This window comes from Haemorhous mexicanus, chromosome 4 (genome assembly GCF_027477595.1).
Source record: "Haemorhous mexicanus isolate bHaeMex1 chromosome 4, bHaeMex1.pri, whole genome shotgun sequence".
In the NCBI taxonomy this organism is placed as follows: Eukaryota; Metazoa; Chordata; class Aves; order Passeriformes; family Fringillidae; genus Haemorhous; species Haemorhous mexicanus.
Genome location: NC_082344.1, coordinates 30,646,980 through 30,659,644, shown reverse-complemented (window position 1 = coordinate 30,659,644; position 12,665 = coordinate 30,646,980). Strand labels below are relative to the sequence as shown.

At 40.3% G+C, this 12,665-nt stretch overlaps 1 protein-coding gene across 6 annotated transcripts in view; it reads right to left on the bottom strand.

Annotated features, from left to right (window-relative positions):
• Window positions 1-347: 347 nt before the first annotated feature.
• Window positions 348-12,665, bottom strand: part of EGF (epidermal growth factor) — a 58,317-nt gene continuing 45,999 nt past the window's right edge. For 3 of the 6 annotated variants that reach the window (XM_059844262.1, XM_059844263.1, XM_059844264.1), the window contains 4 exons: window positions 10,490-10,657; window positions 7,531-7,633; window positions 4,516-4,618; window positions 348-3,072 (listed from right to left, as the gene is read on the bottom strand). In XM_059844262.1, coding sequence (XP_059700245.1) covers window positions 2,849-3,072; window positions 4,516-4,618; window positions 7,531-7,633; window positions 10,490-10,657 — 598 coding nt within the window. In that variant the 3' untranslated portion in view covers window positions 348-2,848. The remainder of the gene's footprint in view (window positions 3,073-4,515; window positions 4,619-7,530; window positions 7,634-10,489; window positions 10,658-12,665) is intronic. The other 3 variants (XM_059844266.1, XM_059844267.1, XM_059844268.1) reach the window with 3 other exon arrangements.

Here is a 12,665-nt window from a genome sequence, read left to right as displayed (position 1 = left end):
TTCCAGATGAATAAGCAGCAGCATTCCTAAGAGTCATTTAGATGTGAACAAAAAGGATTACATGGATTTTATTGGTTTATGGGAAGATATAAATAAAATATAAATTAAAACTTACCATATTCAAGGTGGGATCAAGGTGTGAGGTGGGATCTGGGCAGAGAACAAGAAACCCACGATACCTGCACGTGCTGCACCAACACATTATAGACAGTGGCTGTGTGAAACCAGTGGAGCTTTCAGCTTACCTGACAGAGTCAGCTGAGACCAGAACTGTGCATTCTCATCTCTTAAAACAAGAGGGACACTAGGGATTTTTGTCTGGCATTTTTTTTAAATTTTATTTTATAAATCAATAACTTTATAAACATACAAATAAACCAAATATATTATATTTGTATTGAAATATCATTTCAAGTTTTTACACTAAAGATTATTTTGAATTTAGAGCTGAGTTTAGGAAACATTTAAAACTCCAAACACTCTAATTACAAAAACATATCAGCTTGGTTTCCCTATCTTATTCTGTAAAGAATACTATTAAATTTAAACTTAGATCCTTGAAAGGAAAGCAAAGTAAACAAAAAATACCCTGGATAGAATAGCAAACTAATTTTTAAGGAGTCTGAAACATCGTTATTCATGCAAGATTCAAAGTTACAAATATTTATTTCCTTTGATTGGGGAATCTTCCAATGAAATGTTGACTGTCATTCAACACAACATTTGCATTTTAAGCACACAAACATACTTCACCAGAGAAACTCAAAGTGCAGGGAATCAAAGTCTTTTCACTGGAAAGCTCTCATGGGAACAAAATGCTTTTTTGGACTGGGGCCTTTAGACCTGGAGTCTCTTCACATTAAAATACAGAAGATCAGTAACTGAGAGACCAGGGAATCCAAACTAGATGCTTTGAGCAATGTTAGTGAAATTAAACAATACCAAACTAAAGTCAAATCTATCAAGTCCTAATGATTCAACACAGTTGTTGCCTGCTCCTGAACACGGTTTAGTATGCCAACACCTCTCAACTACTTCTCTTTCTGTGGAGGTACCCTTGATACCATACACACAAGAGAATAGGTCTTCACTGCTAGTAGTTCCAACTAAGCTTTGGAAATTAGTATTTTACAAATTTGTTCTGAATCCAGAATTGATGTGGTTAGAAAACAGACTCAACAATTCAAAATCGCTTTAGAAGTTAAATAAGTGACAACCCTCTACAAAACCAGGACTCAGTGTCATTACTGTTTCAACAACATAAAACAAAACTGACTTCACAAAGTTACTCCAGTGTGTAACTATTTTGGATAAGAGGAAAGAGCATTTCATTACTCTTTCTCTTATTGGCCTACAGAGCTGGTTTAAAAAAAAAAAAAATTACAACATTCCGTACCTTTCTGGCAGGATTCAAAAAGAACCCAGAAAAGCAGACTAGTAAACACAGAAATTAGTAATATTTGCCACTACTATCCATCTTATGAATTACAAGGAACATTAGTGGTGGGCACCATGGCAGAGTTTAAAGGTTACAACAGCAGGCTTTAAAAATGGAGGACTGAGAGATCCCCCACAAATAATAAAATCATTATTAGTAATTCAGCTGATGCTCAGGTATCTTCCATAATGTTCTGAAAACAGCCTTAGGAAGTCAAGACAAGTTGGTGCAAATCACTTGATATCACAGAATGCTCTGAGTGGGAAGGGACCCACAAGGATCATCAAGTTCAACTCTGAAGTGAAAGGCCCATTCAGGGATCAAAGCCACAACCTTGGTGTTACCTGCACCAGGCTCTCACCTTCTGACCTCACCTCTGCATGCTACAGAGCTTTGCAAGAGAGTAAATAACCTGATAGGTGTTAGAAATGCAGTTACAAGAAAAAATGGTTCAGTTTTCCAGTTGTTCCCTCAGGTTCAACAGGCAGCGCAAATCAGTTGAGTGGAAGTCAGTCCAAACTGAGGTGGCTTTTTTGTGTTTTTGTCCCACTCCTCCCAGTCTTTTGGAACAGCAATTGGCTGGAGCTCTTTCCTCACACTGTGTCCTATGTAATGGACCAGGTTTTGGTGCCAGGCACACCTCTGTAAGACAAGGACAGCTCCAGCATATGCCTCTCCGCAGGGCAGAGGGCAGACACAAACCCACTTCCTCAGCCCAGAAATAATCTTGTTATGCTCTGAAGGACCAGTGTAGGCTGGGAAAGAAATGGAGGAATCACCTTTCCCCTCAAATGCTGCCCATGATTAATAACATGTGCCTGAAAACCATCCTCCAGTACACAAAACCTGAGAAATTCAAGATCCTATTTGGTGCTTGCTAGACACAAGAACATCTCAGGTGGGATCCAAGAAGTTGAACTGGTCTTCCAGCAGCACTGGGGAGAGGCATATATTGTCCATAAAAATCTTTTAATAGGAAGGTCATTTTGAACTAATTTGTCTGCATTATCCTCCATTCCTGTTTCTCTGTCCTTGTGTTCCATTTTCTAAGCAGTTTCTAAATGCTGTGTGTGTAAAGATCACTACTCACAACAAGCTCCCTTAGAAAATACTTATCACTGATAAATCACCCACTTGACTCTCTTCCTCCCAGTGACATTTTAGCAGGCAGTTAATGAAGTTAGCAGCAGCGATACTTATAGAGTACTCACTGCCAACACATTCCTCACAGTAATTCCTCCAAGCAGAGATGACAGGGAAGGAGTGGCAAGAATTCTGTTTTGTTCTGAAAAATGGTGGCTTTTTTCTAAAGCAGATTTTAATGGAAAAAAAAAAGAGAGTTGCTTCAGTGTTTGTGAGTTCCCATCCTTTGCTGACTTCCTCCTTTTCCCATTCAAACACAGACTGCTTCTAGTCTGGCTGCATCAGCAAGCTGGCTGGGGCAAGATTGCAAGGCTCCCTTTCTGGCAGGGGATTGGGATGGATGCTCCAGGCAGCCTGGGGAGGGCCCTTCGCCGCTGCCGTGGACTGTCGCGATTTCTCCCCAGCAGGACCCTCTTCTCGGTGGCCTTGCTCTTTCTCCTCTTCTGCCAAAGTCTCTGCTGCTTTGTCACGTGTTACAGGCTGCTCTTCCTCTGGAGAAAACAGATATGTATTACTGAAAGCCATGTGAAAAGATTCACAGCAGCTAAGCTGAAGGAAATGCAGTGGCAGCTTTGAGAGAAGAAAGCTGTGAAACAATGCACAGAATCAGGTTCAATACCTGACAGAAGAACAAAAAAACAGGCAAAGTCAAGAACTTGCATCACATTTTAAGAAATTACTTGTCTTAGGCTAGATTCATGATTTTCTCTTATAATACATAACAGAGAAAGGCATGCCAAGACTACCTGCCTGGCAAAATTAAAATCTCAGCTTTAAAGTCAAAATATCTTAGAATTATTTGCTGCCATGGCATAAGAACTTCCTTTAACATGTTAAAAAAAATACCAAATTATTTACTCATCTTGTTGTCCAAGAGAGTGGAATCACTTCTGCTAAAATGTTAATGAAAAAATCAGACACCTGTCATGGGAAATTTCTGTTCCATACCTGCATCTGATAAAGCTGTAAATGAAAACAGTCTCCTAATGGGAAACATCAGTCTTCCTTTGCTGGACAGTGAGGTTCTACACATGTTCCCAATATAAGTGCATCTAAGTAAAAGTGAGGCACATTTTCTACTGATGAATAAAGTGACTACTCAGCATATGTCTAAGGACAGGACTGGCAATTCTGAAAATCTTGCTAGATACCTGGATGTTTGCATCCTCAAACATTTGTATTTGCAAATTTCTAAGTGGCTGAGGCAAACTGGCTTCTCTAGTAACTTCTGCAATTAGGAAGTATATATGGTAAATAAATCAAATGTCTTAGGGTATTAGTCTTTCACCATCAGCTCTCACCATCTCAGCAGCTAACAGATCCAAATGCCACCTAGAAGGCAGTAGCTCCTAAAATTCAGAGTGGTTCAGCTGGTAATTTGAGGGCCATGGAAGCCCATTCTGTGCTTCTGTGCCACCTGCTGCCTTTGGACCAGTGATGAGAGGTGCATCTCCTCCATTCATCTTGTCTTTGTTTAAGCACCAGACACTGCCCAAGCAGTCAAGCACCTTGTTTAACACAAAAAGCAGAGCTGCAGTTGCTGCCACGGGGTGAAACTTGGACCCCTCACACATTTCCAGTTACCCTGCCTGAACAAATAAGGACTGTCAAAGTGTACTGCTCCGTGGACATCCATTCCCCAGCAGTAGGATGAGCATAACTTCACCTGCAAAGCTCTGAAGGTCTATGTTAATGCAAACATCTGATATTACTCTATCACAAGAATCCTCTGGCTTGTTCTGTGTGAAAGCACTATTATAGTGCAGTTTCTCATGATTAATCTGCAAAATATAGGAGTGAGTGGTCTCTTCACATCAATACAAACATGGGCTCTACCAGAAATAAAATCTGGATTTCTCTGTCTCCTCTAGCAGCCACTGCTCCTGCTGGTACAAGGTGAGGAGAGATCTAATAAGGAAGGACATCCTACTCACCAGATTCTGAAGGACAGGCAGGATGAGGATCTGCTGTCTCACACTCAATTAGATCAACTGCTTTAGTCTCCAGAGAACTGTTACCCTCCTTAAAAACTGTAAACTGCAAACACATACAATATGCACAAAATATGCAGGGCCCAAATTAATAAAAAACAAACTGGTTTTCTGAAACCCAAGAGGCAAACTAAAAGGGCCACACACACCAACCACAGAACAGGGAAAAATGTCATCCTGGCTTCTGGGATGACCCCTCCCTCTGCAGGTAATTAAACATTTGAGTTGATGACAGCCCCAGTCTTTGGAAAGTGCACAGTCTCAGTCTAGCTAAGAACTACTCTCTTGCTTTGCAAATCAGCTTTTCCAATGGCAAGGACAAAAGTTCATGAAAATCAACCCTCTCCATAGTACTGAGGGCCATTTTTAAAGTATTAAAGATATCTGCAGGAATCTAGACATCAGAAAACTCTGTTGAACACAGGGAAGGAAGCCAGCCTCCCTTCCTGGCTCCCAGCATCTCCTGCGGGATGTGGTTCCATCACGCCGCAGTGACAGTGAAAGCAGATGAGACCCTCTGGGGGAACATGCTGAAAAGACCAGGGGCAAAACAGAAAAAAATGGGGTAGAGGAAAGCAATGTGAAGCACTATGATGAAATTGTACAGAGGAAAAATGAAAAACCCTTAAAGGGGGGAGATTTAAAGAGCAGAGACAAGGAAGAAAACATCTGTAAATAAGATGTTCCAACCAAAGGACTGACAGTTTCAGGGGTCCAGGTGGATAACTGGTGGATTTATGTGGATAGAATACACATCTAGCAGGTGCACCTATTTAGGCACCAGTTAATTTCTGTAAAATCTGAACTCTTACATCTGCTAACCCACATGTGACCAACCCCTGGCAGAGACACACACAGTTCTGCAAAATGTATTTGACTGTGCAAAGCAAAACAGTTGGTGGATGAAAAGCCTCAGAATAGCATCAAAATCCAAGCACATGCAGAAGTTACCAAGGCTTACATATCAGTAGGACTAACCCAGCCTGGCTTATGGAACTCTAATATGAATGTAAAACAATATGCAGGTGTACCCTCAGCTAATTGCACCCTCACCTGGCAGAAAAGATGTAAAGGGAAAAGTGAATGATGCTTGGTCAATTTGTAGATGCAGTTTCAGTATCATGATACCTAAATTTTGATGTGTGTGATAGCACAAAATCTTGTTATCCTCTGCATCAAGCCAGACAGGCAAGACCAAGCAAGTCTTCGCACTCTCTCTCAGCAGCCTCACAAATGAGCAGTGGCAGTGAGGACCACAAATGAGTGAAATTCATGAGCTCCTTACAATTACTGCATACACAAGATACAGTCCCAATATGAAGTCCTTTGTTAAGATCATTAACATTGTGTAGCTCAATAGTACCCAAAAACCTTAAAAGTTGAGCAGCTATAGTTTTCTGTCCTTGATATAGTATACCTTCTTCTTTTTTTTTTTCTTTTTTTTTTACATAAAGCTCTGCAATAACCTCCTTGAAGTGAACAGCACAAATGAACAACTTCCCACAGCTTTTTGGCAGCTCTAGATGTTCTAACCTGAGTGCAGGCATGCATGAAGCCCTGGTGAACTTAACGATCAATGGCTACATCAGCACAGAGAAAATCACAAGCCTGAAACCACAGCAATCGTTACTGAGTAAGCACCAGTAATTAGCAAAGGGTCAGTGATTTCCTCTTCCAGTGTGCAACAAGCCATTGCAATAAATTCTTTTATTAATGTATTCAATGTCTCCTGGTGCACAGTGAAATGTAACACAGATGTATAGTAGATGTAAAAGCTTGGCTTGTTTTTGTTGATTCAGTCCATTGCTTAGCTGTTTAGTTACTTTATATACAAGCAAAAATGTCACTGGTGACCAGCATTAACTGCAGGGTCAGCAGGAGGCAGAGACAGAGCTGATGGGCTGCAGGCCACATAGAGCACTGCTCCCAGGCAGTGACCTGTTCTCAGTCCCAACAAATGTTTCTACTTTTCTCAACTTCAGGTATTTTACAAACTGTGGATTTTACTTCTGCGCTGGACAAATTATGGCATTGCCATGACTCAGCTCATTTGCTGTCCAACACCTGAAGGAAAGGTGCTGATAATAAAATGTGCATATGAGCATGCAGTTGACTAGCTAAGGAACAGTATGCCATAACCAGGGTCAAGTTCTACCAACACGTTTGACAGTGTGCTTCAGTGGCTACCCACTCACAAGTCCTGCCAGACACTCTCACTAAATCATTTGCGAGGCCATTCTAAGAGTCTCAGACTGAGCACAGAAGCAGCCACAGATGCCAATTATGTCACTTGACAACTTCAAGTTCCAACTACAATCACCCAGCAGTGTAATATTATTCTAATGCCAGTCAGAACTAGATCCTTAAACCAGATTTTATAGGGCTAAAAACAGCTTCAAAAATGACAACAGCCACAGGCCTGTACAACCAGACCATGTCGACATTCTTACCTACACCAGTGCAAAATTGGAACTTTATATATCCTACCAAGCTGCCTGATAAAATCCTGGTTGCTTTTCTTTACAAGGCAGCAGCTTCTAATACAAGATATTTAATTTCATCAAGCCTCAAAATAGAGTTCAACATCTCATGTAGCACACACAATACTTGGCTTCCAAGGAGGCTTTTTTCAGAGGGCATACTTTCCTGTGAAAATAACTGTGTGATATGCCATGTCATCACATTGCCATTTCCTTAATTTAGAACACAGCTCCCCAACTGTTGTGTTCAAAGCTAACAATAACACTGGCTAATGGTTGCAATACATCCAGGCAGCTGTGAACTTTGAGGGATAACAATGAGGTAAGATGAACTAGGGTTCACAGCAAAGCGCTTGATGACTCTAGCAGTTATTTAATGTATTTAAGATGTGAATTATTTGATGGATAATCTCAAGTGGATCCCTAACACTCTTTGATCCTTCCTGATTCCCTCTCCCCTCCACATTAATATGGTTACCAGAGAGTTGTTGCCAGTAGGTGCTACGCTCTCGTTGTCAGCACGGCTGCTGGCGGCTCTTATCACTTCTGCACAGAGATTCTTCTTATACAAATTCTGACTTCTGCAACAGAACAAAAGCTGAAGCCAATTATTTTGCTTTGAGAGGAACAGATGCTTTTTTCACACATTATCCTATCAGTATTCACAGAAGTACATATATTTTGTTTTCTCTCACTGGTTTGTGTATTGCTATCCATTACCACACAGTGGTTGAAACAAATAGCTTGTCAGAAAAAGAAGTCAGTAAGAAGTGCACAAATGCTTGTTCCAATGTGACATCTGTAAAGGGTCATTCATTGGAATTAACAATAGCCCTCATAATTTTAACTAGACCCTTTCATTTTCTTACATTTTTCTATTTATAATACATTTGTCTTACAAAGATTTGTTTCAGCCAATGCAATGAAGAGTGATTGTGGGTGAAGCTCAGAAATAAAAAGCTGACTGTATTTTTGTACACTGTTTGTAGCTACAATTATGAAAGTCACTTTTGTATTCATCTGCATCATTTATGCAAAGCAACAGTTTCAGATGTTACTATGAAATAAACAAACTGAAAGCCTCAAAAAGCTTGGAAATGAGTTCTTCCATGAAAAAAATTAATGACCCACAGAACTGGCTTTGGGGAAAAAGCTATGAGTACAATCTGGAGCTAGAAAAGGTAAGAATAATCAGCTCTAAGAGGCTACTTCCAAAAATTCAAAGACTGTAATTTTTGCAGTTAAACAGTAATCACTTATAAGGCAGTATTAAAAGCCCATATAGGCCCAAAGAAAAAAAAAATTATTTTACTTCTCTTGAGATCCAAATCAGCATATCTTTATTCACTTTACAAACCCATTTTTGCCCTTCTAAGCATCAGCTAAAAAAATTAATGTTACAGTCGTCAAATTCCAGAAGTCTGAGTTTATAACATCTTTTTGCTTGATCTATTTTAACTAAAATTTAATAGATATTTACCAACAAAAATAGGAATTTTCCTTTTGCTTAGAAACTTTCCTTTTATTTCTACATAGCTTTTATATACTAACTGAGAAAGTTCACATGGCATAATTATCATATATTGCTCCCTTCATGAAAATACAATGTAAATAAATGTTGCTTTGTGTGGCCTTGGCCAACTGAGCTGGAGGAATTGTCGGTATTGAATCTATGATTCAGGTTTGGCTTTCTTTTTTTTGTGGAAAAGAGTTCTTTTCTTTCCAAGAAAGATAAGAAACTTGGCATTCTATACAGTCAGACTGCATAAACCTAACATTAAGAATCACACAGTGCTCTTCAGCAGACAACAGCGACTGAACAAACCAACACAACTCTGCAGCACACTCGGCCTTCAGCTCCCACATTTTCAAACTGGCAGGTGTAGACTTCCATCTTCATTTCCTTCAATTAAAAGGAGATTGGCATCTCCTTTTTGCAGGGGAAGGAACGGGACTATCAAAGACTTAATCGGTACATTTTGAAATACAGTAGATTATCTGAAAAAGTAGTATAGCAATTTCAACCCAAATACTGGTTCCCAGACTCCAGTTAAATAGGGATTTTAGACCAGCAGTTTAATTTTGATCTGGTTATACTAGTAATTGCTGCAGTTCAAACTCAGTCAAGTGTGTAATTGAAAACCTGTTGTTGTGGTAAATAGTTATATTGATCAAAAGCATTCGGCAAGAAAGAAACATAAATCTGGGAGAAATTACAAAAGAGAGAGGAAGGGAAGAAATTTAATTCTTTCAGACCTTTAAACAAATCATATTCTGTCTATTTTTCATAAGACAACATATGAAATATATGAGAAATATAGGAATCTCACAATTTTTCTGTTCTTTATATATCCACTGATTGAAACTGAACCCCAGGTTATGAGAAAAAAACAGGGTGCACTTAGCTTTAATTCTGGACACCTATCACTAATTTATAGAAAATAAGAAATGTTGCTGCTTCCCCATTCTTGTGGACTAAATGTGCCAAGAACCATTAAATAAGAATGAAATATACTAGCTTCCATAGTTAAATTCTTTTGTAGCTTAACTTTTTATGTCTAGGAGAGTCTAATTTTAAAATTGACCTAAACCACAAACAAAAATCCTGCATTTAAATCAGCCTCTGAGAACAGCTGTCTGCCAAGGTCATGACCAAAAGACTCTAGCTTAAATGCTTAATACTTTCCAGTCTAAGGGACACCGATGACATTTAATTTCACATCAGACTGGGTTCTTAAATAGTGACCGTTGGAATTCTTTCTGCCACAGGAAGAATCCCAAATCTGTGCAATTCATTACAGCCATGGAAAATGCCAGGGAGTACTTTTAAAGCAGATGTGCTTAGACTCACTCCCCTGATTTTACTCTCTCTCCTGCCAGGAAAACTGTTTCCATGTTCGCTGCTGGAAGCGTCACTCTGTAAGTTTACCTCGGGAAGGTTAGTAGGCAAAGAAATTTTCAGGTGGAATTCTATGCTGGGGAAACAAAAACCAACTCATTGAATAGCTGGCAGAGAAGAGCCAACCCCCACCATGAGAGTTTCAGACATCTAGAGGTGCGAAGGGAAACCCAGGAAGAAGTAAATGGCATCTTCCTGAGCTCTAGCAAGGTCTGCTCTCCTTCCCTCCAGACACGTTTGCCCACTAACACCAACGAGGGTTCTGCGGGCAAGGGACACGCCAGAACTTTCTCTATTATTCCCAGAGCCAGTTACTGAAAAGGAAAAGAACAGGAGCTCCCATCAGCTGAGGGGCAGCTCACGTTCTGAGTCCCCAGCCCTCGGTGAAAGGAGCAGCAGCAGCAGCAGCAGCAGCAGCAGCAGCAGCAGCAGCAGCAGCAGCAGCAGCAGCAGCAGCAGCAGCAGCAGCAGCAGCAGCAGCAGCAGCAGCAGCAGCAGCAGCAGCAGCAGCAGGGCCCTGCTGTGCTGGCGGCAGTACCTGCGGCAGTAGGCGGCCAGGGCGGCCAGCAGCAGCAGCAGCAGGGCCAGCGCGGCGGCGCCCGCGGTGATGGCGATGCTCCGCGCCTTGGCCCGGCCGGCGCGATGCTGCTCCCACCACTCCAGGTCGCTGAACTGGCAGCGCTCGCCCACGTAGCCCGTCACACAGCTGCCGAGGAAAGAGGGACACGCTGAGCGGCGGCAGGGCACGGCCCCAGGCCATTCCATCCATCACCTTGCATTGATGCACCACTGTTCACCACTACAGAAACATCTGGCTCACTTTAGCATGGGGAAGACAAAATCATTTTAAAGGTATGCGGTTGAAACCTGCAGAATCCAGTATTAAAAGTCTTTTTATTTTTCTTTTTTTCCTCTCTTTTTTTTTTTTCCCTGTACTGTTATTTTTTACTGGTATTGAATTGTCTACAGAATTACACAGAGAGGTTGTCATTACCAGATTCCTATGGGTTAAAAAGTAGGAAAAAAAGTTTCTTAAATCCTGTAAATCCTGCTGTGTGATTAGTGTTTCCCTAGGATTTTCCATTAAACTTCTTTCAGCAGCAAGCTTCCCTTTCTTTAAAGTAGTCAGGACAGTAATGACTTGTATTTTCAGAGTGACTTGATTAAGAGAATCAAATTTTAATCTGAATCTTTACTGTAAAATTAAAGATGAATGTGTTTTAAAAACCCATGTGTTAGAATATCTTCATTTAGAAATATCTTCAAAACTTTGAATACAAGCTTCTCCTGTAGACAGTTTTTGTTTATTTGATTGGTTTTACCATTGTAAAACCCAACACAGAAATACCCTATCGATGCATGAAACCCTCAAATCAAAATTACAAGAAAGTGAGAAATACATCAAAAAATAACCTCAGCCTAGTTTTACTACACAAGGCAAGACATAAATAATAAATGGAAAAAACGAGAAGTCTATTCAGTTCATAGCAATCCCTCAGCAATGTAGGCTCAACTCATCACAATTCTAATTGGTCTCATTTTACTCAAGTCCAAGAGCTAGTCCAAATAAGAAAAAGAAGCAGGATTTGACCTGCAGCAGCTTTTACCCAATGTCCTGAAAACGTTATATCAGCATTCATTATTAAGTCAGGCACAAGCACTCTCATTCTGTTAAAATTTAGAATGCATGTGCTCCGGAAGGCAGAAAAAATGCTAATTTTTTAATGTTAAATTACAATGAATTTCAAACATGCTGGCAGATCTACTTTCTAGTGTAGGATCTTTAATTAATTAAAATACAAATCACATTTGATATGTGGTTTTTGCTGGATAACATTTTTCCATTCCTTCCCTTCTGTGGTTAATACATCAGAGCCTACATGAATGAATGCTGCCATCTAGTGAGGATTCAGCGGGGACAGAATCCAGCAACGCCCACGCACAAATCCCAACACCATGGCTGAGCACGGTTGCTCTCAAATTTTTTTACTAATTCCACTTGCAAAACTGAAAAATATGTACATTTCAATTCTCATTATGCACTAACACCTAGCAAATAAAAGGGAAAAAAAAGTGATCCAATTTGAAAGTTCTGCAGGTTTAGATTCTTCGAGAGAAGAAACTTCTGAAGTGAAAAATGGTAGTTTACTTTGACTCTAAAAGTTACACTAAAAATTCAAATCCAGAGATAGGTACTTCAAAAAGCACCAGAGATGACCATGAGTCTGTCTCCTGTAATGTCTTTGCCCAAGGGCTTTGCTGAGCTCAAGATATCCACAGCACAAAGCATTGATTTCATTCCTATATATGCACATGAGACACATTCCTTTCATATTCTTACAGGTACACAGGTCTGTAGGCAGGGGAGACCACTCATACTTCAAAATAGGAAAGCCTGAGACACAGAGAGAGATTTTCCTACCCTGGAACAGCCTCCACCCCCTGTACAGGTCCTCACTTACCACCTGGGGGAGGAGGCAGGCATTGGATTTGTCCCATTGTAAAAATTTTATGCTTGATTTTGAAGAGAGATTCTGAGTACAGCTTCAAATATAATCAGGTTACACACTTAAATGCCAGCACTAATTGTTTTGAAGAAATGATTACCCCATGGGACTAGGTTGTCACATTGACCAAGCCAAGGCTGACTTCTGGAGAGATGAGATTCTCCTTGCTTTTATCTGTACCTGCATTTGGGGAATCCAGAATTAGGC